Here is a 21,982-nt window from a genome sequence, read left to right on the forward strand (position 1 = left end):
TCACCATAAGCACCTAAAGTATCATCCTAAGTATCAGTTATGGATATAATCGAGTAATAAACAATATGTCACGATAATGGTATGACACATTTGTACGGTTGAACATGGATTGACAATAATTAACCCATTTATGCCCAGTGGACTCTCCCACCCTTCTAAATTGGACCAATTTATTTCCAAAATTAGAGGTGTCAAGTATATTTATTTCTATATTTAGAATATTTCATAAAGAAATTCCTTTAAGCAAACAGCGCAGAACAAAGATGAGACGCCGCATTATGCGGCGTCTCATCTGGGTCTACGCTGTTTGCAATGTCCTTTTTTCAGGACGCTAGGCATAAATGGGTTAATATACCTCGGAATAAGTAAGACAAAAACAAACAATGACAATAAAGTTGTATCGTATCAATTAACTACATTAGAATAGATAAACATATATCAAGCAATGCCTTTTATTTTTGTATCACATTAACGGCTCTATTTTTGCCAAATTACAATTACAGGGGCCGTCCAACAGATAAAGCGTCGTATCGATGCGATATGATATTTTAGGAAACTACGAGGATTGCTTATACACTGTCTATCATCCCCAAGGAAAATAGATAACCAGCGAAGCGAAATTAAACATCACACTAAAGGTAGTGCTCGTGAAAAGAATAAAGTTTAACATTTTTTATCGCGAACGTTTTTAAAAAACTGTGTGACAAATTAATAGTGGACATATCAAACTTATATCGTAAGTAGTTGGGAGTTCTTTATTAATACATTCGAGTGTTGAAATAGATAAATCATCAGCTACCTGGTACCGAAAATTCAGTTCATTGGGACATCTTTTTTCCTTTTGTCCGAGGAAAATATATTAATTTTGCCGAATTTTCAATGGTGTGCAAATAGAATTATAGAAACTATCTGTTTTTGCCAGCTTCAGCCCAAAAATCAAGTTAGAATGTAAATAGTTTTGACTTTGTAAGGGAAAATAAATGAAAATTGCGCAAATACGTGACCATCTTGGTATAAAACAAATAAATACACTTATATTCTTTACGATGAGACCGTTTATGGCCAAAATACGTCTGATGCATTGCTGATATTTAAAAAATTGCTTTGCTTTACGGGCACCTGCTTCATAGAGAATAACAGGTTACTGTCCGATCTTTTTGTAATGTATCAGTCAAGGCTTAGAATAATATATCGACGAGGCTTGCCGAGCCGTTATTTTATTCGTGCCGAGCCTGATATATTACAAAAGATCAGGCACTAACCTGTTTTTCTGTTTATCATATCTCTACGTCCCCGATTTTTAAGAAATAATGAAAAATCGCTAAAAACAGAAAAACAGGTTACTGCCTGATCTTTTTGTAATATATCAGGCAGTATATCATTTATCATTTTAAATTGTATTCTTGTTTTTTTTTACTGGAGATTTTTAGTTCAAATGTTTAAATTTATAAATATAAAGCATTTAAAGCATTTAATGACAAGCTTCAATACATGCCAAAATCTGTTGGACGACCCCTTTAAGATAAAAGCAACAAATGCCATAAACAAATTAAAGATTTTGATATCATTCATGTGTGGTGGTTGGACAGGTAGCAGGTGTAGTTAGTGAAAGTCGACCCACCCTGACCACAGCATTATACGGTCAATTTGTAGCCGTCATATATCAAAAGGTAAGTACAGGTTATTATCTTGTCAGCATATCACATCCAACACTTTTCATGAAAGTTTGATCAAACCCAGCGGGTCTAAAGAGAGTGCATTTTGTATGATGGATCACAGCAAAACAATTGATAGAAAGCACAAAACGTTCTGTGGCACGTAGCTCATGACAAGTGATATGATCAAGTGATAGACTGAGTATGGGTTGCATTTCAAACACATTAATGACTGTGACGAAGATATAAAGACATTAAACAACGTTGTAGCGCCGTTAAATGTCGCATCGCCGTTATATGTCGCAGGCTACGAGATGTGTCGCAACGTTGACGATAAATGTGGCAAGGACCGATATATGTCGCAAATCCTACTGACGATATATGTCGCAACTTTAACGATAAATGTCGCAAAAATTTGAACTGCCGATATATGTCGCAACATTAACGACAAATGTCGCACACCTTTGTAAGTCATGTTAAAAATGAAATGGTGAAGTAAAAATGACTTTAAGGTTAGATCTAGATTACCCGACGGGGTTTTTTGGGTCGATTTCCACCAGAATGCTCAGTTTTTAGTGAGTATTGTCCGAAATAATCAGTTGTGGTCAGTATTGTCCACAAATGTCAGCTGCGGTGAAGATCGACCGAAGCGGTCATATTTATTCATTTTAGACCAAAAACGTTAAGTTTTATTCAAAATGATAAAAATTATTGTTTTGAAATAATCGGAAATCGGAAAAAAGAGGTGCCCGTAAGTTTTCTTTGGGTTTGAGGCCGTATCGATAAGTTTGGTTTTATAAGGTCAGTCTTACAGGAACCGTCTGGGTAAAACAAAATGTGAATCCCTCAGTTTATCTGCTGGAGACCGACAACTTTGCCATCTTTGAATAAGCGATAAACGGCGAATATTTTTGGGTAGAATCGTCAATCGCACCGGTACCTGCTCAGCTCTTTGGCTCATTGTGGGGCCGGCAAAGGACAATGCCTTTCTATGAAAACTGCCAGGAAATACTGGTTCGCTTCTGAAACGGTTGGTCGTGCGGGTGCAGCTGCGCAATGCATTAGATACTACACCCATTATCAAATTATCGCCGATTACAGCTAACTTTACTGTGTGAACGGCTTTACACCTAACGTCAGTAATCAGTCTCAAATGACAAGGACTCCGTGTCGGTCGTCATTACCAGTTAACTGAACAAGCTGTACGATTTTCCAACCTAAATTTGAAGAACTTTGCACTAAGGTCTGTGTCAATTCAATATTGTTGTACGGCGATAAGATAAGTTCAGTAGCTGAAAAAAAGTCTCTTTAACGACACATACATTACTGTTGTCATTGACAAAAATAAGATACAAACGACAATTCTTCATAGAAATCGGAATATATTTATGGCATTTATTGAATATGTTAATTTCACCAGATTATATTCAAATCTTCACAGTTTTCAAACAAATATTTCGTTTTTGTGCTCCCCTGAACGTTTCGGCTCTTTGCAAGGGCGGTTTAAGGAGGGCGGAAGCGGCGTGCGTACCCCCCCCCCCCCCCTCTTAAATCAGCCAAGATTTTTTTTTAATTAAAATGTGCATATTTGGACCTTAAAATCGAATGCCAAAGGTTGCTTTACCAAAAAAAAAAATGCCTTCGGCGATGGAATTGGATAGCATAAACTACTATCAAACGTTTTAGGGTAAAAAAAATTTCATTAAAGTACCCGCCCCATGTAAAACTTGACCTACGCCCCTCCCCGTATTCGAAAACCCTGGATCCGCACCTGCTTTGATGTCACAAAAATGATATTACAAATTTACAGATGTTAAGATGATAGCCACAGTACGAAAGTCTTATTGCTAACAATCATTTTAACAGACAAATCAATTTACTTAAATAAATGGCAGCAAAATGAGATCGTCCATCTGGTTGACATTTAGTTAAGACATGTTTCTACAAGATGCAAACACGATTCGCGATTATAAAATTTTGTTGGAAAAAGTATTCTTATCCAACAGTTGAATTATCTGGGATTTCATTTTGGCACGCTTACTAGAGAAAGAACCATGAAGACAGCGATGCTGATTTTTAGGTAATTATTGTTTATGTTTGATTTAAGTTGGGCATGAATATACCACGATTGCTCGTGTGAATAAACCATGGTAACTATTGCATACCTTTATATACCTTGATTTCATAAAAAGCTTTGCAAAGTCATATACATAAAGTAAACGTGATTTGCATGAAATTTGTTGGCGAATTTTGACTTTTTTTAAGTAAAGAAGATATTTTAATTTTGAAAGGCGATTATGAAAAAACATGACGCTTTCAATTACTTGTTGTTGTCGGAGGCGAACATTAAATTCCTTGAAAACGTAGAACACGGGTGCAATATTATTGGTTGTTCATTTTCTTGTATCATAAAGACTTTGCCAATAGTCTTTAAACGAAATATTCAAATTGGTACATAAATACTGTCTATTTACTAAATGGTTTAACTATTATTATAAAATGCATTTAACATGAACAGTATATGTATAAGAAAAACGTATTATTGTCGCAACTAGTATTTTCCTTAAAGCATTGAGACCAGGACCGATTTCATTATCTATTTCCTATTTGGATTCAGCATACTCTAATAAAGTTTAAATGCGAAAATTAGAAATCTTAAATTCAGAAAAGGAACGTCTTTGCATCGCCTGCCTACTCCACGGTGAAATATTACTTTTCTATTGCGAAATATATTTTAATTAATGAATGCATATATTGTTATTATTCAATTTTCTAGCGGAAATTTTGCGACATCTATGACGTCAACTCAAAATGCTGCCACCGGACTGAATACTTCGAGTTTTTTAATTGGCTAATTTAATGAAGCGCACGTGCCGTCGCAATTCGTTATCACGCGCTCTGTATTAAATAAGCCAATGGAAACAATCGATAGTATTCACCCCGGAGGCAGATTTTGACTTCTGCTCCGACAAAATCATAAGAGTATTCGCCCTTTAACTCAGTGCGCGTGGCTCGCGATACATTAATTTAAACAATACTGTAAAATGTTGAGATAAGGGGGTACGAGGGTCAGCCCCAAAGCATCTAGAGTGTTTCAATCATTATCAAAGTACTTAACGAATTTACTTGACACTTTGTCCATCCATCGTATGACCAAATGCTTATTACATGTGCGATCGCATGGGGAAAGTACGTTTCGCTTGCTATGGAATCAGGGAACGCACAATTAAGGTCTCATATAATCGGCCGGTGCAGGTCAGGGGAAATGTCGTCGTAACCATTACGTTTTAATTGGAATAATGTCAGCAGTGTACTTTTATGTCAAGCTTGGTAAACAGTGATTTCTATTGCTTGTTGATTTAGGTCTTTTAATAAAGATTGAAATTCCCGTATTTTGCGATTTTTCGAAAAAAGGTATTCTAAAAATATAACAACAGTTTAACGTTGATAAAACATATTAGTAAAAGCAATAAGATAATAGAACCGTTAACAGAGTTTTATTTTATTGTTGTTAACTTACATAATATTAATGCTTTATTTCAGGTTGATATGTTTGCTGTTGCCGATTGTGATAACGCTAGCAAAAGGCTGGAGGACGTGCGGGCTAATGTCCGATACAGAGTATAGGATCATGTCCGAAGCGGTATCGGAAGGGACCTATCATGTACCGGTTGCAGAAAGGACACCCTTAGAACGATCTACACTGCGAAGATTTGACAGAAACAAAGAGTTTTATTCGATTGAAAATAATCGACTGTAGTATAAGGGAATAGAGCTTTTGTGTGAATCAAAATGCAGCAAAGTTATAACTCATAATTACCATAAAAGTAAAGGCATTGGTGTGAGAAGGTTATATCATCTGTTAAAACGAAGATACCGGTATACTGGAGTTTCAGAGGCAAAGATAAAACAAGTTATTTCTAAACTGCCGGATTATCAGAAGAGAAATGCAAAGTTTTCGAAAAAAGCCTCTCTAAAGCATGAGTGCAGCAGTTCTGTGCACGATATGCTTCAAATCGATCTCGTCGATATGCAGAGACATGCAGTTATATACAATAAAGAAAAGTGTAATTTCATTCTAAGCGTAATGGATATATTTAGTCGGTTTGTGTGGTTACGAGCTATATATCAGCCGATGTAATCACTAAACATTTGAGTCGCATATTTGCAGAATTTTGTAGACCAAAACAAATTCAGCATGATAGAGGACGTGAATTCGATGGGGAAAAAAAACGGTTGTTTAAAGTTCTCAATATAAAGAATATCAAAAGTCGCCCTTATCAGCCTCAAAGTCAGGGGAAAGTTAAAAAGGATGCATAAAACATTGAAGCAAAAGATTGCATACGATTTGACGCATGCGAATAGCTTTGGTATAAACTGGGCAAAACAGCTACCAGAGTATCAACGTATATTAAACAATGACCCAAAAGATGGCTAGCATGGAAGTCACCGCATGAAGTTTACTATGGAAGGGATCCTTATAATGACAATTCAAAGCTAAATCGCAAACTGCTAATAAAGAAACTAAGAGATGCCGCAAAAGTCGCAACACAACAGTGTAATAGGCGAAACGCCAGAGCTCAAGAGAAGGCAAACAAAACACCGATTTATAATATTGGAGACTCAGTGCTGTTACGCTATAAGAAAAAAGGTTTATTAAATAGGAGAATATGGGCAGTAGATGGGGTGATACAGAAGCGATCTATGAAAACAAACATGCCCAAAATTAAATTTCGTGTCCCCGAATCTGCTCGAGCAGGACAATCTGCCCGTTCGGAAAAAAAATGGTACCACGTAAGCAACTTCACACAATATGCGTGTACATCAACTGGTGCATCCAACAAGAAACAGTTACATCGAAAACAATATTGCATAGCTACAACAAAATCGTCTCTGCTTGAAAACTTGAGATCGGAATTCGGATTGCCCGTCGTAATGGATCCTATTGGGATCGGAAACTGTCAGTTTGGAGCTGTTTCATATCACCTACGCCAGTATGGAATACATAGGTCGGAAGAAACGCTTAGACAAGACGTAGAAACCTTTTTGAGGCAAACACCCGTACTTGGTAATAGGATTTGTGGAGCAAACTGGTGGAACTCAATACTTGAGCAACCACGAAATTATTTGTCGCGGATGTCTACAGAATATGAATACGGTGACCAAATTACATTGCAAGCGATGTCGCAACTGTATAATATGCAGATTTTAATAGTGTCGACTAGGAATAGTTCCACTACATTGATAAGTCCGGATGGGAGTTCATGTCTGTCAAGCCGTTACCCTCTAATAATACTTGGACATTACCCAGAGGGCGCCGGTGAGCATTACGTTGCCCTTGGTTATAATAGACATGTATTAGAAAGAATTGTAGACACATCAGCACAAGTAACGTGGGAAACTGATCCACCTACGGGCGATGATGACCTGAACGTCGGCGGTGATGACCTGAGCGATGGTGGTGATGACCTGAGCGCTGGCGGTGATGACCTGAGCGCTGGCGGTGATGACCTTAACGCTGGCGGTGATAACCTGAGCGCTGGCGGTGATGACATACAATATTCAATACAATTTTATCGTATTTTTTGTTGCTGTAATAATGTTACAGTTTTATCACATTTTACAACATTTGGCCAATCTTGATAACAGCAGTCCATTTAGCACAGGGAAATCAACAACTGGCTACTCAAGCCAAGAATTATAAGAATTGATTGGGTCAATATTGACCACAACTGACCATTTCGGACGATACTGACCGCAACTGACAATTATGTAAAATACTGACCACAATTTACCCTTTCGGACAATACTAACTAAAAACTTACCATTATGGTGGAAGTCGGCTCAAAGAACCTCGTCGGGTAATCTAAATCTAACCTTCGTCGGGTAATCTAAATCTAACCTTAAAGTTTTAGTCATTTTACTTCAAGTTTTCGTTTTTAACATGACTTACAAAGGTGTGCGACAATTATCGTTAATGTTGCGACATATATCGGCAGTTGAAATTTTTGCGACATTTATCGTTAAAGTTGCGACATATATCGTCAGTAGGATTTGCGACATTTATCGTTCCTTGCGACATTTATCGTCAACGTTGCGACAAATCTCGTAGCTTGCGACATATAACGTCGTTGCGACATTTAACGGCGCTACAAACGTACTTCACAATATTTTAACATCTGTGAACAAAAATCTTTGGACATAGGACTAAGGGTCAATTTCCTGGTGCAACACTCATCTGTTTAACTTCGCGTTTGCATTACACGTTATGAGGAATAGAATTGAGCGGATCATCGAACCTGCGGCCCCATAGATTTTGGACTACCTCTAGACCACGGGTCCGCTCATGAGCTCACCTGTGTCGATAATGCCGGCGTTTGCGGGGTCGTTGACGTACTGCGGGATCATCAGTCCAAGCAGCAGCGATATGCCGATGATTGTCAGGTTGCGAGTGGAGTCGAGGTCAACGAACTTCAGGATGGATATGCCCACGGCCGCCACCATGCCAAACAATACGGCGAGAGTTCCGCCGATAACGGGGTCTGGAATGAGAGTAAGCACCGCCCCGAACTTGCCTACCACGCCGCAGAGTAGCAGGATCAGTCCGGCTGTGAAAAACACCACTCGGCTGGCGACCTGGGAATTATATGTTGGCCGTGCAATGTGAAAATGGGGTTTAATGAATGTGCGTAAAGTGACGTCCCAGATTAGCCTTTGCAGTCCGCATAGGCTAATCAGGGACGACACTTTTCGCTTTTATGATAGTTTTCGTTTCAAGAAAGTCTTTTCGTGGCAAAAATATAGTTTTGACGAAAAGAGTCGTCCCTGATTAGCCTATGCGGACTGCACAGGCTAATCTGGGACGACACTTTTTGCACATTCATTAAACCCCCTTTTCACAGAGCACGGCCCATAAATTATATAAGATTGAATATATCTCCACAACTTGTAAGGGAAATAGTATGTTCAAACTAGTTTGAAGAGAGATCGTATATGGTGGTTGATTATTGTATTATCTTTTTGGCGTGTTTGATGGTTTGAAGAAGGTCACCAAAACGACAACGCGAAACAACGTATTCCTTTAAATACTTAAGACGAAATATGTTTAAGTTGTTGATGTGGAAACTATTAGAAATAAGAATTCCTCACTCTATTCTTTAAAACTTAAACCCGCAGATTCGTTTGGATAGAGTTTTAGGAATGTATAACGCATATTTGAAGAAAGTGGTAAAAAAGGTGAAGCTTCTAAACTCAAATCAGTACTACCCGGTACATGTTTTTTACGATTTACATAAACAAGCACAGGGACGCGAAGTTGTAAGGAATTTTGTAATGAAGAAAATATTTTCCCGCATGCAAATTGGTGAATACCAGCCCAGACTGCAAGTGGATTTATTCATGTGTGGTAGCTTACCAGCGGTTTAGTCATAACACAAGAATATAAAAAATTGTTAATGATGATATGCATATTAGACGCCATTTATACATCATTGTTGTTGTTTTTTTTTGTTGAATTGAAAATAAGAAGACAAGAGAGACAACTCGAATTCATGAATAATAGAGAAACGAAGGCACATTTCGCTCTACATTATGAATTCGTTAACATGGTGCAGTATTCGCATTCACATCCTTTAAATTTAACCCTTTCCCACTCAGAAGAAAAGTGAAAATGGCTTTGTGCAAACAGCATAAAACCAGAACAGCCTGCGAATAACTCGCAGTCTGGTCATGTTTTATGCTGTTTGCTTCTCATCAGTATCTAAGGGTTGGAAATGAAGCCTTTAAAACTTGAATCTTGTAAGAAAGGTCTTAAATTTAATTTAACATTTTAGCGGAATACAAACACGTCAAAATACGTATCTTAGTGGAAAAGGGTTAATAAACACGCTATTCATGCTACCTTTGTAATACCGATGGCCCCGATGTTTCCGCTGTAAGACGTGGTACCGTGACCGGCTCCCACCAGACCGGAAACGATGCTGCCGAGCCCCTCCATAGCGATGCCCCTGTTGATGGCGTGTGTCGGCGGGGGCGGAGCGCCGGATATCCGGGCACATGAATAGTAGTCTCCTACAGACTCGATGATGGAACTTATCGTGGCGGCGAGCATGCCGACGAAACCGCCGGCACTAACAGTCGGAGTTCCGAACATAACTAAAAACAAACGGAAGTTTTAACCTATTTATCGAGTCTCACTTGAGTCCGTTCCCTGTATATACACTTTTTTGTTGTCTACAAAAAATCTTTCTTAAGCAAACTTCTTGCCAATCTAGTTTACACTAAAGCCATGCTTTAGCTTTTAAACCGCCAATTACATTGCATGGGCATATCGTAAAATTATGCATTATTGTATACCAGGGCTGGTGATTAAGTTTCATTTTATATTAAAACTTGTGTATGCTGTACTGATGGAAAAACAACAGCTGAAGTTCGACAGTTGAATTTAAAGGATGATGTAAACGAGTATAGTTGCATCTTGGCGTTTATATAAATGGATCGTGCTCTTTAAAAAGGGGATTTAATGCATTCGCGTAAAGTGTCGTCCAAGATTAGCCTGTGCAGTCCAAACAGGCTAATCAGGGACGACACTTTCCGGTTTTATGATATTTCGTTTAAAGAAAGTCTAATCTTAGCAAGAATTAAGTTTAGGCGAAAAGTGTCGTCCCTGATTAGCCTGTGCGAACTGCAACCTTACATGGATATGGCCATGTAAACCAAGGCGCTCGCTGCAAGACGCCCAGACGCGCGTCCGTCCGCGCCTTGTAAGCCGGAAGTGTGGCGTTGTTAGGCAACACGTCCGTCACCGTCAGGATGTGGCAGAACAGCCACGTGATGCAGATACTTAGTATCACCTAGAGTGTGGATAGAGGCAGATACTTAGTATCACATAGAGTGGTGATAGAGGCAGATACTTAGTATCACCTAGAGTGGGGATAGAGGCAGATACTTAGTATCACCTAGAGTGGGGATAGAGGCAGATACTTAGTATCACCTAGAGTGGGGATATAGGCAGATACTTAGTATCACCTAGAGTGGGGATAGAGGCAGATACTTAGTATCACCTAGAGTGGGGATAGAGGCAGATACTTAGTATCATATAGAGTGGTGATAGAGGCAGATACTTAGTATCACCTAGAGTGGTGATATAGGCAGATACTTAGTATCACCTAGAGTGGGGATAGAGGCAGATACTTAGTATCACCTAGAGTGGGGATAGAGGCAGATACTTAGTATCACCTAGAGTTGGGATAGAGGCAGATACTTAGTATCACCTAGAGTGGGGATAGAGGCAGATACTTAGTATCACCTAGAGTGGGGATAGAGGCAGATACTTAGTATCACCTAGAGTGGGGATAGAGGCAGATACTTAGTATAACATAGAGTGGGGATAGAGGCAGTTTCTTAGAATCACCTAGAGTGGTGATAGAGGCAGATACCTAGTATCACCTAGAGTGGGGATATAAGCAGATACTTAGTATCACCTAGAGTGGGGATAGAGGCAGATACTTAGTATCACATAGAGTGGGGATAGAGGCAGATACTTAGTATAACCTAGAGTGTGGATAGAGGCAGATACTTAGTATAACCTAGAGTGGAGATAGAGGCAGATACTTAGTATAACCTAGAGTGGGGATAGAGGCAGATACTAAGTATCACCTAGAGTGGTGATAGAGGCAGATACTTAGTATCACCTAGAGTGGGGATAGAGGCAGATACTTAGTATCACCTAGAGTGGGGATATAGGCAGATACTTAGTATAACATAGAGTGGTGATAGAGGCAGATACTTAGTATCACCTAGAGTGGGGATATGGGCAGATACTTAGTATCACCTAGAGTGGAGATAGAGGCAGATACTTAGTATAACCTAGAGTGTAGATAGAGGCAGATACTTAGTATCACATAGAGTGGAGATAGAGCCAGATACTTAGTATTACCTAGAGTGTAGATAGAGGCAGATACTTAGTATCACCTAGAGTGTAGATAGAGGCAGATACTTAGTATCACCTAGAGTGGGGATATAGGCAGATACTTAGTATCACCTAGAGTGTAGATAGAGGCAGATACTTAGTATCACATAGAGTGGGGATATAGGCAGATACTTAGTATCACCTAGAGTGTAGATAGAGGCAGATACTTAGTATCACCTAGAGTGGGGATATAGGCAGATACTTAGTATCACCTAGAGTGGGGATAGAGGCAGATACTTAGTATCACCTAGAGTGGGGATAGAGGCAGATACTGTGTATCACCTAGAGTGGGGATAGAGGCAGATACTTAGTATCACCTAGAGTGGTGATAGAGGCAGATACTTAGTATAACCTAGAGTGGGGATAGAGGCAGATACTTAGTATCACCTAGAGTGGGGATATAGGCAGATATATAGTATCACCTAGAGTGGGGATAGAGGCAGATACTTAGTATCACCTAGAGTGGGGATAGAGGCAGATACTTAGTATCACCTAGAGTGGGGATATAGGCAGATACTTAGTATCACCTAGAGTGGGGATAGAGGCAGATACTTAGTATCACCTAGAGTGGGGATAGAGGCAGATACTTAGTATCACCTAGAGTGGGGATAGAGGCAGATACTTAGTATCACCTAGAGTGGGGATAGAGGCAGATACTTAGTATCACATAGAGTGGTGATAGAGGCAGATACTTAGTATCACCTAGAGTGGGGATAGAGCCAGATACTTAGTATCACCTAGAGTGGGGATAGAGGCAGATACTTAGTATCACCTAGAGTGGGGATATAGGCAGATACTTAGTATCACCTAGAGTGGAGATAGAGGCAGATACTTAGTATAACCTAGAGTGTAGATAGAGGCAGATACTTAGTATCACATAGAGTGGAGATAGAGCCAGATACTTAGTATCACCTAGAGTGTAGAAGGAGGCAGATACTTAGTATCACCTAGAGTGGGGATATAGGCAGATACTTAGTATCACCTAGAGTGTAGATAGAGGCAGACACTTAGTATCTCCTAGAGTGGGGATATAGGCAGATACTAAGTATCACCTAGAGTGTAGATAGAGGCAGATACTTAGTATCACCTAGAGTGGGGATATAGACAGATACTTAGTATCACCTAGAGTGGGGATAGAGGCAGATACTTAGTATCACCTAGAGTGGGGATATAGGCAGATACTTAGTATCACCTAGAGTGGGGATAGAGGCAGATACTTAGTATCACCTAGAGTGGGGAGAGAGGCAGATACTTAGTATCACCTAGAGTGGGGATAGAGTCAGATACTTAGTATCACCTAGAGTGGGGATATAGGCAGATACTTAGTATCACATAGAGTGTGGATAGAGGCAGATACTTAGTATCACCTATAGTGGGGATAGAGGCAGATACTTAGTATCACCTAGAGTGGGGATAGAGGCAGATACTTAGTATCACATAGAGTGGGGATAGAGGCAGATACTTAGTATCACCTAGAGTGGGGATAGAGGCAGATACTTAGTATCACCTAGAGTGGGGATAGAGGCAGATACTTAGTATCACCTAGAGTGGGGATAGAGCCAGATACTTAGTATCACATAGAGTGGGGATATAGGCAGATACTTAGTATCACCTAGAGTGGGGATAGAGGCAGATACTTAGTATCACCTAGAGTGGGGATAGAGGCAGATACTTAGTATCACCTAGAGTGGGGATAGAGGCAGATACTTAGTATCACCTAGAGTGGGGATAGAGGCAGATACTTAGTATCACCTAGAGTGTAAATAGAGCCAGATACTTAGTATCACCTAGAGTGGGGATAGAGGCAGATACTTAGTATCACCTAGAGTGGGGATAGAGCCAGATACTTAGTATCACCTAGAGTGGTGATATAGGCAGATACTTAGTATCAGCTAGAGTGGTGATATAGGCAGATACTTAGTATCAGCTAGAGTGGTGATATAGGCAGATACTTAGTATCACCTAGAGTGGGGATATAGGCAGATACTTAGTATCAGCTAGAGTGGTGATAGAGGCAGATACTTAGTATCACCTAGAGTGGAGATATAGGCAGATACTTAGTATCAGCTAGAGTGGGGATAGAGGCAGATACTTAGTATCACCTAGAGTGGGGATAGAGGCAGATACTTAGTATCACCTAGAGTGTGGATAGAGGCAGATACTTAGTATCACCTAGAGTGGGGATAGATGCAGATACTTAGTATCACATAGAGTGGGGATATAGGCAGATACTTAGTATCACCTAGAGTGGGGATATAGGCAGATACTTAGTATCACCTAGAGTGGGGATATAGGCAGATACTTAGTATCACCTAGAGTGGGGATATAGGCAGATACTTAGTATCACCTAGAGTGGGGATAGAGGCAGATACTTAGTATCACCTAGAGTGGGGATAGAGGCAGATACTTAGTATCACCTAGAGTGGGGATATAGGCAGATACTTAGTATCACCTAGAGTGGGGATAGAGGCAGATACTTAGTATCACCTAGAGTGTAGATAGAGGCAGATACTTAGTATCACCTAGAGTGTAGATAGAGGCAGATACTTAGTATCACCTAGAGTGGGGATATAGGCAGATACTTAGTATCACCTAGAGTGGGGATAGAGGCAGATACTTAGTATCACCTAGAGTGGGGATAGAGGCAGATACTTAGTATCACCTAGAGTGGGGATATAGGCAGATACTTAGTATCACCTAGAGTGGTGATATAGACAGATACTTAGTATCACCTAGAGTGTGGATATAGGCAGATACTTAGTATCACCTAGAGTGGGTATAGAGGCAGATACTTAGTATCACCTAGAGTGGGGATATAGGCAGATACTTAGTATCACCTAGAGTGGTGATATAGACAGATACTTAGTATCACCTAGAGTGGTGATTTAGGCAGATACTTAGTATCACCTAGAGTGGGGATAGAGGCAGATACTTAGTATCACCTAGAGTGGGGATAGAAGCAGATACTTAGTATCACCTAGAGTGGGGATAGAGGCAGATACTTAGTATCACCTAGAGTGGGGATAAAGGCAGATACTTAGTATCACCTAGAGTGGGGATAGAGGCAGATACTTAGTATCAGCTAGAGTGGGGATATAGGCAGATACTTAGTATCACCTAGAGTGGGGATATAGGCAGATACTTAGTATCACCTAGAGTGGGGATATAGGCAGATACTTAGTAGCACCTAGAGTGTAGATAGAGGCAGATACTTAGTATCACCTAGAGTGGGGATAGAGGCAGATACTTAGTATCACCTAGAGTGGTGATATAGGCAGATACTTAGTATCACCTAGAGTGGGGATATAGGCAGATACTTAGTATCACCTAGAGTGGAGATAGAGCCAGATACTTAGTATCAGCTAGAGTGGTGATATAGGCAGATACTTAGTATCAGCTAGAGTGGGGATAGAGGCAGATACTTAGTATCACCTAGAGTGGAGATAGAGCCAGATACTTAGTATCAGCTAGAGTGGTGATATAGGCAGATACTTAGTATCAGCTAGAGTGGGGATAGAGGCAGATACTTAGTATCACCTAGAGTGGGGATATAGGCAGATACTTAGTATCAGCTAGAGTGGTGATAGAGGCAGATACTTAGTATCACCTAGAGTGGGGATAGAGGCAGATACTTAGTATCACCTAGAGTGGGGATATAGGCAGATACTTAGTATCACCTATAGTGGAGATAGAGGCAGATACTTAGTATCACCTAGAGTGGGGATAGAGGCAGATACTTAGTATCACCTAGAGTGGAGATAGAGGCAGATACTTAGTATCACCTAGAGTGGGGATATAGGCAGATACTTAGTATCACCTAGAGTGGGGATATAGGCAGATACTTAGTATCACCTAGGGTGGGGATAGAGGCAGATACTTAGTATCACCTAGAGTGGGGATAGAGGCAGATACTTAGTATCACCTAGAGTGGGGATATAGGCAGATACTTAGTATCACCTAGAGTGGTGATATAGACAGATACTTAGTATCACCTAGAGTGTGGATATAGGCAGATACTTAGTATCACCTAGAGTGGGTATAGAGGCAGATACTTAGTATCACCTAGAGTGGGGATATAGGCAGATACTTAGTATCACCTAGAGTGGTGATATAGACAGATACTTAGTATCACCTAGAGTGGTGATTTAGGCAGATACTTAGTATCACCTAGAGTGGGGATAGAGGCAGATACTTAGTATCACCTAGAGTGGGGATAGAGGCAGATACTTAGTATCACCTAGAGTGGGGATAGAGGCAGATACTTAGTATCACCTAGAGTGGGGATAGAGGCAGATACTTAGTATCACCTAGAGTGGGGATAGAGGCAGATACTTAGTATCAGCTAGAGTGGGGATATAGGCAGATACTTAGTATCACCTAGAGTGGGGATATAGGCAGATACTTAGTATCACCTAGAGTGGGGATATAGGCAGATACTTAGTAGCACCTAGTGTGTAGATAGAGGCAGATACTTAGTATCACCTAGAGTGGGGATAGAGGCAGATACTTAGTATCACCTAGAGTGGTGATATAGGCAGATACTTAGTATCACCTAGAGTGGGGATATAGGCAGATACTTAGTATCACCTAGAGTGGAGATAGAGCCAGATACTTAGTATCAGCTAGAGTGGTGATATAGGCAGATACTTAGTATCAGCTAGAGTGGGGATAGAGGCAGATACTTAGTATCACCTAGAGTGGAGATAGAGCCAGATACTTAGTATCAGCTAGAGTGGTGATATAGGCAGATACTTAGTATCAGCTAGAGTGGGGATAGAGGCAGATACTTAGTATCACCTAGAGTGGGGATATAGGCAGATACTTAGTATCAGCTAGAGTGGTGATAGAGGCAGATACTTAGTATCACCTAGAGTGGGGATAGAGGCAGATACTTAGTATCACCTAGAGTGGGGATATAGGCAGATACTTAGTATCACCTATAGTGGAGATAGAGGCAGATACTTAGTATCACCTAGAGTGGGGATAGAGGCAGATACTTAGTATCACCTAGAGTGGAGATAGAGGCAGATACTTAGTATCACCTAGAGTGGGGATATAGGCAGATACTTAGTATCACCTAGAGTGGGGATAGAGGCAGATACTTAGTATCACATAGAGTGGGGATAAAGGCAGATACTTAGTATCACCTAGAGTGGGGATATAGGCAGATACTTAGTATCACCTAGAGTGGGGATAGAGGCAGATACTTAGTATCAGCTAGAGTTTGGATACTAGACAATCGGAAACAGGTTCCCGTTAAACCTGAGTGCGAAGCAAGTAAAATATAATTTACACGACGTAGCAGTGTTCATTAATGAACACATCAATCGGCTAAATCCGCGTGTCACTCACTGAGCACAGAATTCAAAGAAGTAACTATATATTTCTTATCGTTAATAGATATTACAAATATCTGTTTTCAATAAGTGATTGATTGAAAGGGGGTAATATTTATATTCATACGCACTGTGGAATGAAATTAACATTCATAAGAAAAGCATATATGACACCAACAATACGTTACTATAATAAATCGGGCGAGAAATTATATGCATGAATGAAATATCGCTTATTCACCAAACGTTTAATGTTTGAAGTCAGTATATATCCGTGAGTTATATGTTTCTTATATCGATATGAATAGATGCCACCGTGCAATATGATCTTTGTTTTAGTTACCCAGCTCGTCTTTTTTCCTCTTTAGCCGTGGCATTGTAAAGGTCCCTTCCCCAAGAGAAATGCCCCTTCCCTAAGAGAAATGCCCCCTTCCACAAGAGAAATGTCCCTTTCCCAAGAGAAATGCCCTTCCCTAAAAGAAATGCCCCTTCCCCAAGAGAAATGCCCCTTCCCCAAGAGAAATGCCCTTCCCCAAGAGAAATGCCCCTTCCCCAAGAGAAATGTCTCTTCCCCAAAGAAAAATGCCCCTTCCCCAAGAGAAATGCCCCTTCCCCAAGAGAAATGCCCTTCCCAAGAGAAATGCCCCTTTCCCCAAGAGAAATGTCCCTTCCCCAAGATAAATGCCTTTCCACAAGAGAAATGCCCTTCCCCAAGAGAAATGCCCCTTCCCCAAAAAGAAATTCCCCTTCCCCAAGAGAAAAGCCCCTTCCCCAAAAGAAATGCCCCTTCCCCAAGAGAAATGTCCCTTCCCCAAGAGAAATGCTCCTTAAACAAAAGAGATGCCCCTTCCACAAGAGAAATGCCCCTTCCCAAAAAGAGAAAGGCCTCTTTTCCGATGTGATGCAATTTTCCCCCAAATTTCAAGCTTACAATGCTTAATGTTTTCCCATTCTTAGTTTTGTTGATAAATTTTTTCCCCAAAATTGAAGACCAGGTTCTTTCCCCAAATCAAGAAAAAAAATGCACGGTGCTTATTTTAGCAAATTCTTTTGAATATGATGATATACACAAAAATATCGGGTGAATTTCTGTTCTAAATTTATCTTATCATATTGCGTCATAAAAAGCTATTTAAAAACGATGCGGACAGCATAAATAATAGTTAGTTTGTCATAACTTAACCGATTTGCGTCAAATTGGGAATACTGAGTTATCATACCGGGAAAAGCTGAAATAGTGGGTATGGGATGATGTGGCACCTCCGTTTTCGGCTCCATCCTGGAACAGGTACCTTGACCTTCCCGAGATACAATGTGAAGAGCAGGGTCAAGGCCATCCCGCTGTAAATATTATACTGTAATGTGTTGTTAACATTAACATAATGTTTTTGTTAACTTTACCAGAGCGCTCAAGTTTCCATTTGGCACTCCGGCTTCTCTGAGTAACAAGACGACACTAATCTTTGTTACACATGTACCGACTTAAAATAAAACTAAAATATTAAACATCGCTCCATAAAAACTTAAAAGCTTATAAATCTAATTTTAAATGTGTCCCAACTTTCATGAGAAGCTAAAAGTGCTGGGACACAACCCGTGTCCTAATATAATGCAACCACAGGCGCAGAACTTCCTCAAAGGCAGCGAAAATGTACACACATTTGTCAATAAGCTCTACGTTTTATAGTCGTTATTATATTATATTTGTTATAAAGTTCGAGTTTAAATGTGCAAACTCACAACGCTGGTTAAAACAATATTTAATAATAATGTAAACATAAATAATTTTCTTCCAAAGCTATCAAGATAATTCGACATAAACTCGAAATTATTCGAAATAAACAATTAACTGTTGAACAGTTAATGCAGTCTCAGTGATGTAAATAATACGGGCTCTACATACAGACAGGAGATTCCCCAGTGGATTCTAGTGAAGCCGACAACGACGCCGGTGAGCGAGAGGCCGATGAGGGAGATGGTGGGAGCGATGGTGAGCGGTCCGATAAACTGAATAAGGAAGCCCAGGATGCCCGTGCAGCCGAGTATAAGCTGTGTCAGCGAAGCGACTACAAGGTTGCCCTGGATCTGCAGTTGACGATACAAAATAATGCAAATGAGCCATGCTCTGTGACTACATGGCTTAATGTACGTGCGTACAGTGTCGTCCCTGATTAGCCTGTGGAGTATGCGAACTGCACAGGCTTAACTGGGACGAAACTGTACGCACATACATTAAGCCCCGTTTTTACATACATGTATACCGACGCTCAAATGTCAGACGGGGGACTATGAAGCCGGTTTAATTTGCAATGCGTGTAAGGTCAAACATAAATAAAATATAAAAAACGATGCGCGATGTCGATAGTTACTACCAGAAACTTATGGATTTGCTATGTTTCTTATGTTAAAACTGATTTCAAACAAAGCAGTCAATCACAGTTATGTAAAAACTAGTATTGTTCGTTAGACTATTTTTCATTGGATGAACGTGGGTCCACTCAACCACGAAATCCAATGTTCAATATACGTCAACGTCCGAGGCATTATATAGCAGACATTAAAGAAATCAACAGATTTAAGATCCAGTGAAAATGCGCGATTTTCCATAAACGAGAAATAAGGTATGCGTAAAATCTGCATAGTGTGTGAGGTTTAAATGGGTCACATAGTCAGTGTATTCCTTGCACGGTCACTACCAAAATATCCTGAATATTCAAACTGTGTTACAGGATGACATAAGGAAATAAAGTTAGCCCATTTATGCCTAGCGTCTAGAAAAAAGGCCTTGGCAAACAGCGTAGACCCAGATGAGACGCCGCATTATGCGGCGTCTCATCAGGATGTGCGCTGTATGCTTAAAGGAATTTCTGAAAGAAATATTCTAAACATAGAAATAAATATAGATCTACTAGACATCCCTAATTTCAGAAAATGAATTGATCCAATTACAGAGGTTGGGCGAGTTCACTAGGCATAAATGGGTTAATGTATGCGTTTTGAATCGAGTTATGTCTTGAGAACAATAAAGCTGTAATTTAGCGAGCTGAATGCAATTAGTCTCCAACCTCTCTCATTCTAGATTGCCACATCTCCTCGCGGTCTGCAACCGTAGCATTTGCCAGTATCTCTGAAAAGAAACAGAGCCGCGACATATGACTAGTTTCACATTAAGAATCTCCTAAGTCTAAATAATGAATTATATAAGTGGAGTACAATATTATAAAATACAGTGTTATATAGAAGGAACATGGACGGAAGAATACACTCTTTGGTTGATGTTTTAAATACTAGTATCTCGATTGACATTAAGTTTGGAGGCATTTATGCTATGTTTTTTCTTCAATTGAATTATATTTACGACGCAGAATAAGATAAAGCTGGTGCTCGCAAACACTTGTCAACTCCGCTGTGTGTGCATAAGGGCCATGAAGATAAATCCTTTCCCAGTAAAACAAGTAAAGTTACGTAATAAAAAGTGGCCTGCTTATAAACCGACTTTAACAAGAAACCGTCGGAGACGGGTGATGCTTCCCAAAGTTTTTTTTTGTCACAATATTGCACTATATATTCAGATAAAAGGAAACGTCTTGAGGTGCATATCTTTGTACAAAATAATACGATAGATGGTTTAGCAACTTAAAAATTTCAAAGGGCCATAACTCTCTAAATAAATCATCTAACCAGAACCCACAAATAACATGCGCATCTCCTCAAGGTAGTTAAGCTTCCCATAAAGCTTCATTGAATTCCAGTCAGTAGTTGGGGGGGGGGGGCAAGAATTGCACTATATGTACAGTAAATGGAAAATTTCAAAGGGCCATAACTCTGTGAAAAATCATCTGACCAGAACCCGCTGATAATATGCACATCTCCTCTTAGTAGTGAACCTTCCCATACAGTTTCATTGAATTCCGGTCATTAGTTGCTGAGAAATAGCCCGGACAAAAATTGTGCACGGACGGAAGGACACGGATAGACGAAGCGGTGACTATATGCTTCCCCAAAAAAATTTGGGGGAGCATAAAAACTAAAATTTATAGAGTTATGGTTCTTTGTCACTGCACTTTTCCAACTTGCCATCTATTTATATTTAAAGTTTCAAGTAAATCCCTTCAGTAGATTAAGAGTTATGCTCTGGACAAAAATTACTTTAAACTTGAATAAAGGGAGATAATTCAAAAACTAAGGTAGATAGAGTTATGGTTCTTAGTCACTTCACCTCTCCTACTTACCATCTGTTTATATTTCAAGTTTCAAGTCAAGCCCTTCAGTAGATTTAGAGATATGCTCCGGAAACAAATTAACTTTGAAATTATATAAAAGGGGAAATAATTCAAAAACAAGAAACCGTCGGAGACGGGTGATGCTCCCCAAAGGTTGGGTTTTTTTTTTGTCACAATATTGCACTATATATTCAGATAAAAGGAGACGTCTTGAGGGGCATAACTTTGGAAAAAATAATACGATGGATGGTTTAGCAACTTACAAATTTCAAAGGGTCATAACTCTCTAAATAAATCATCTAACCAGAACCCACTAATAACATGCGCATCTCCTCAAGGTAGTTAAGCTTCCCATAAAGCTTCATTGAAGTCCAGTCAGTAGTTGGAGAGAAATAGCCCGGACAAGAATTGCACTATATGTACAGTTTATAGAAAATTTCAAAGGGCCATAACTCTGTGAAAAATCATCCGACCATAACCGGCTGATAATATACACATTTCCTATTGGTAGTGAAGCTTTCCATAAAGTTTCATTGAATTCCCGTTATAAGTTGCTGAGAAATAGCTCGGACAAGAATTGCACTATTTGTACAATGGAACATTTCAAAGGGCCATAACTCTGTGAAATATCATCCGACCAAAATCGTCTGATAATATGCATATCTCCTGTTGGTAGTGAAGCTTCCCATAAAGTTTCATTGAATTCCCGTGATTAGTTGCTGAGAAATAGCTCGGACAAGAATTGCACTATATGTACAATGGAAAATTTCAAAGGGCTATAACTCTGTGAAAAATCAT

General features: G+C 39.8%; 1 protein-coding gene and 1 long non-coding RNA gene across 4 annotated transcripts in view; both read right to left on the reverse strand.

The window, feature by feature from the left end:
* Positions 1 to 21,982, reverse strand: part of LOC127842601 (solute carrier family 23 member 2-like) — a 57,666-nt gene that overhangs the window by 1,424 nt on the left and 34,260 nt on the right. For all 3 annotated transcript variants that reach the window (XM_052372193.1, XM_052372192.1, XM_052372191.1), the window contains 6 exons: positions 20,027 to 20,088; positions 18,865 to 19,046; positions 18,182 to 18,302; positions 10,351 to 10,507; positions 9,556 to 9,809; positions 8,012 to 8,291 (listed from right to left, as the gene is read on the reverse strand). In XM_052372193.1, the coding sequence (XP_052228153.1) occupies positions 8,012 to 8,291; positions 9,556 to 9,809; positions 10,351 to 10,507; positions 18,182 to 18,302; positions 18,865 to 19,046; positions 20,027 to 20,088 (1,056 nt within the window). The remainder of the gene's footprint in view (positions 1 to 8,011; positions 8,292 to 9,555; positions 9,810 to 10,350; positions 10,508 to 18,181; positions 18,303 to 18,864; positions 19,047 to 20,026; positions 20,089 to 21,982) is intronic.
* On the reverse strand, positions 11,429 to 13,112 carry LOC127842602 (uncharacterized). Its single transcript, XR_008031720.1, has 3 exons — positions 13,028 to 13,112; positions 12,678 to 12,817; positions 11,429 to 11,697 (listed from the first exon to the last, which is right to left on the reverse strand). It is a non-coding gene; the product is annotated as an uncharacterized LOC127842602 (long non-coding RNA).

This window comes from Dreissena polymorpha, chromosome 8 (genome assembly GCF_020536995.1).
Source record: "Dreissena polymorpha isolate Duluth1 chromosome 8, UMN_Dpol_1.0, whole genome shotgun sequence".
Classification (NCBI taxonomy): Eukaryota; Metazoa; Mollusca; class Bivalvia; order Myida; family Dreissenidae; genus Dreissena; species Dreissena polymorpha.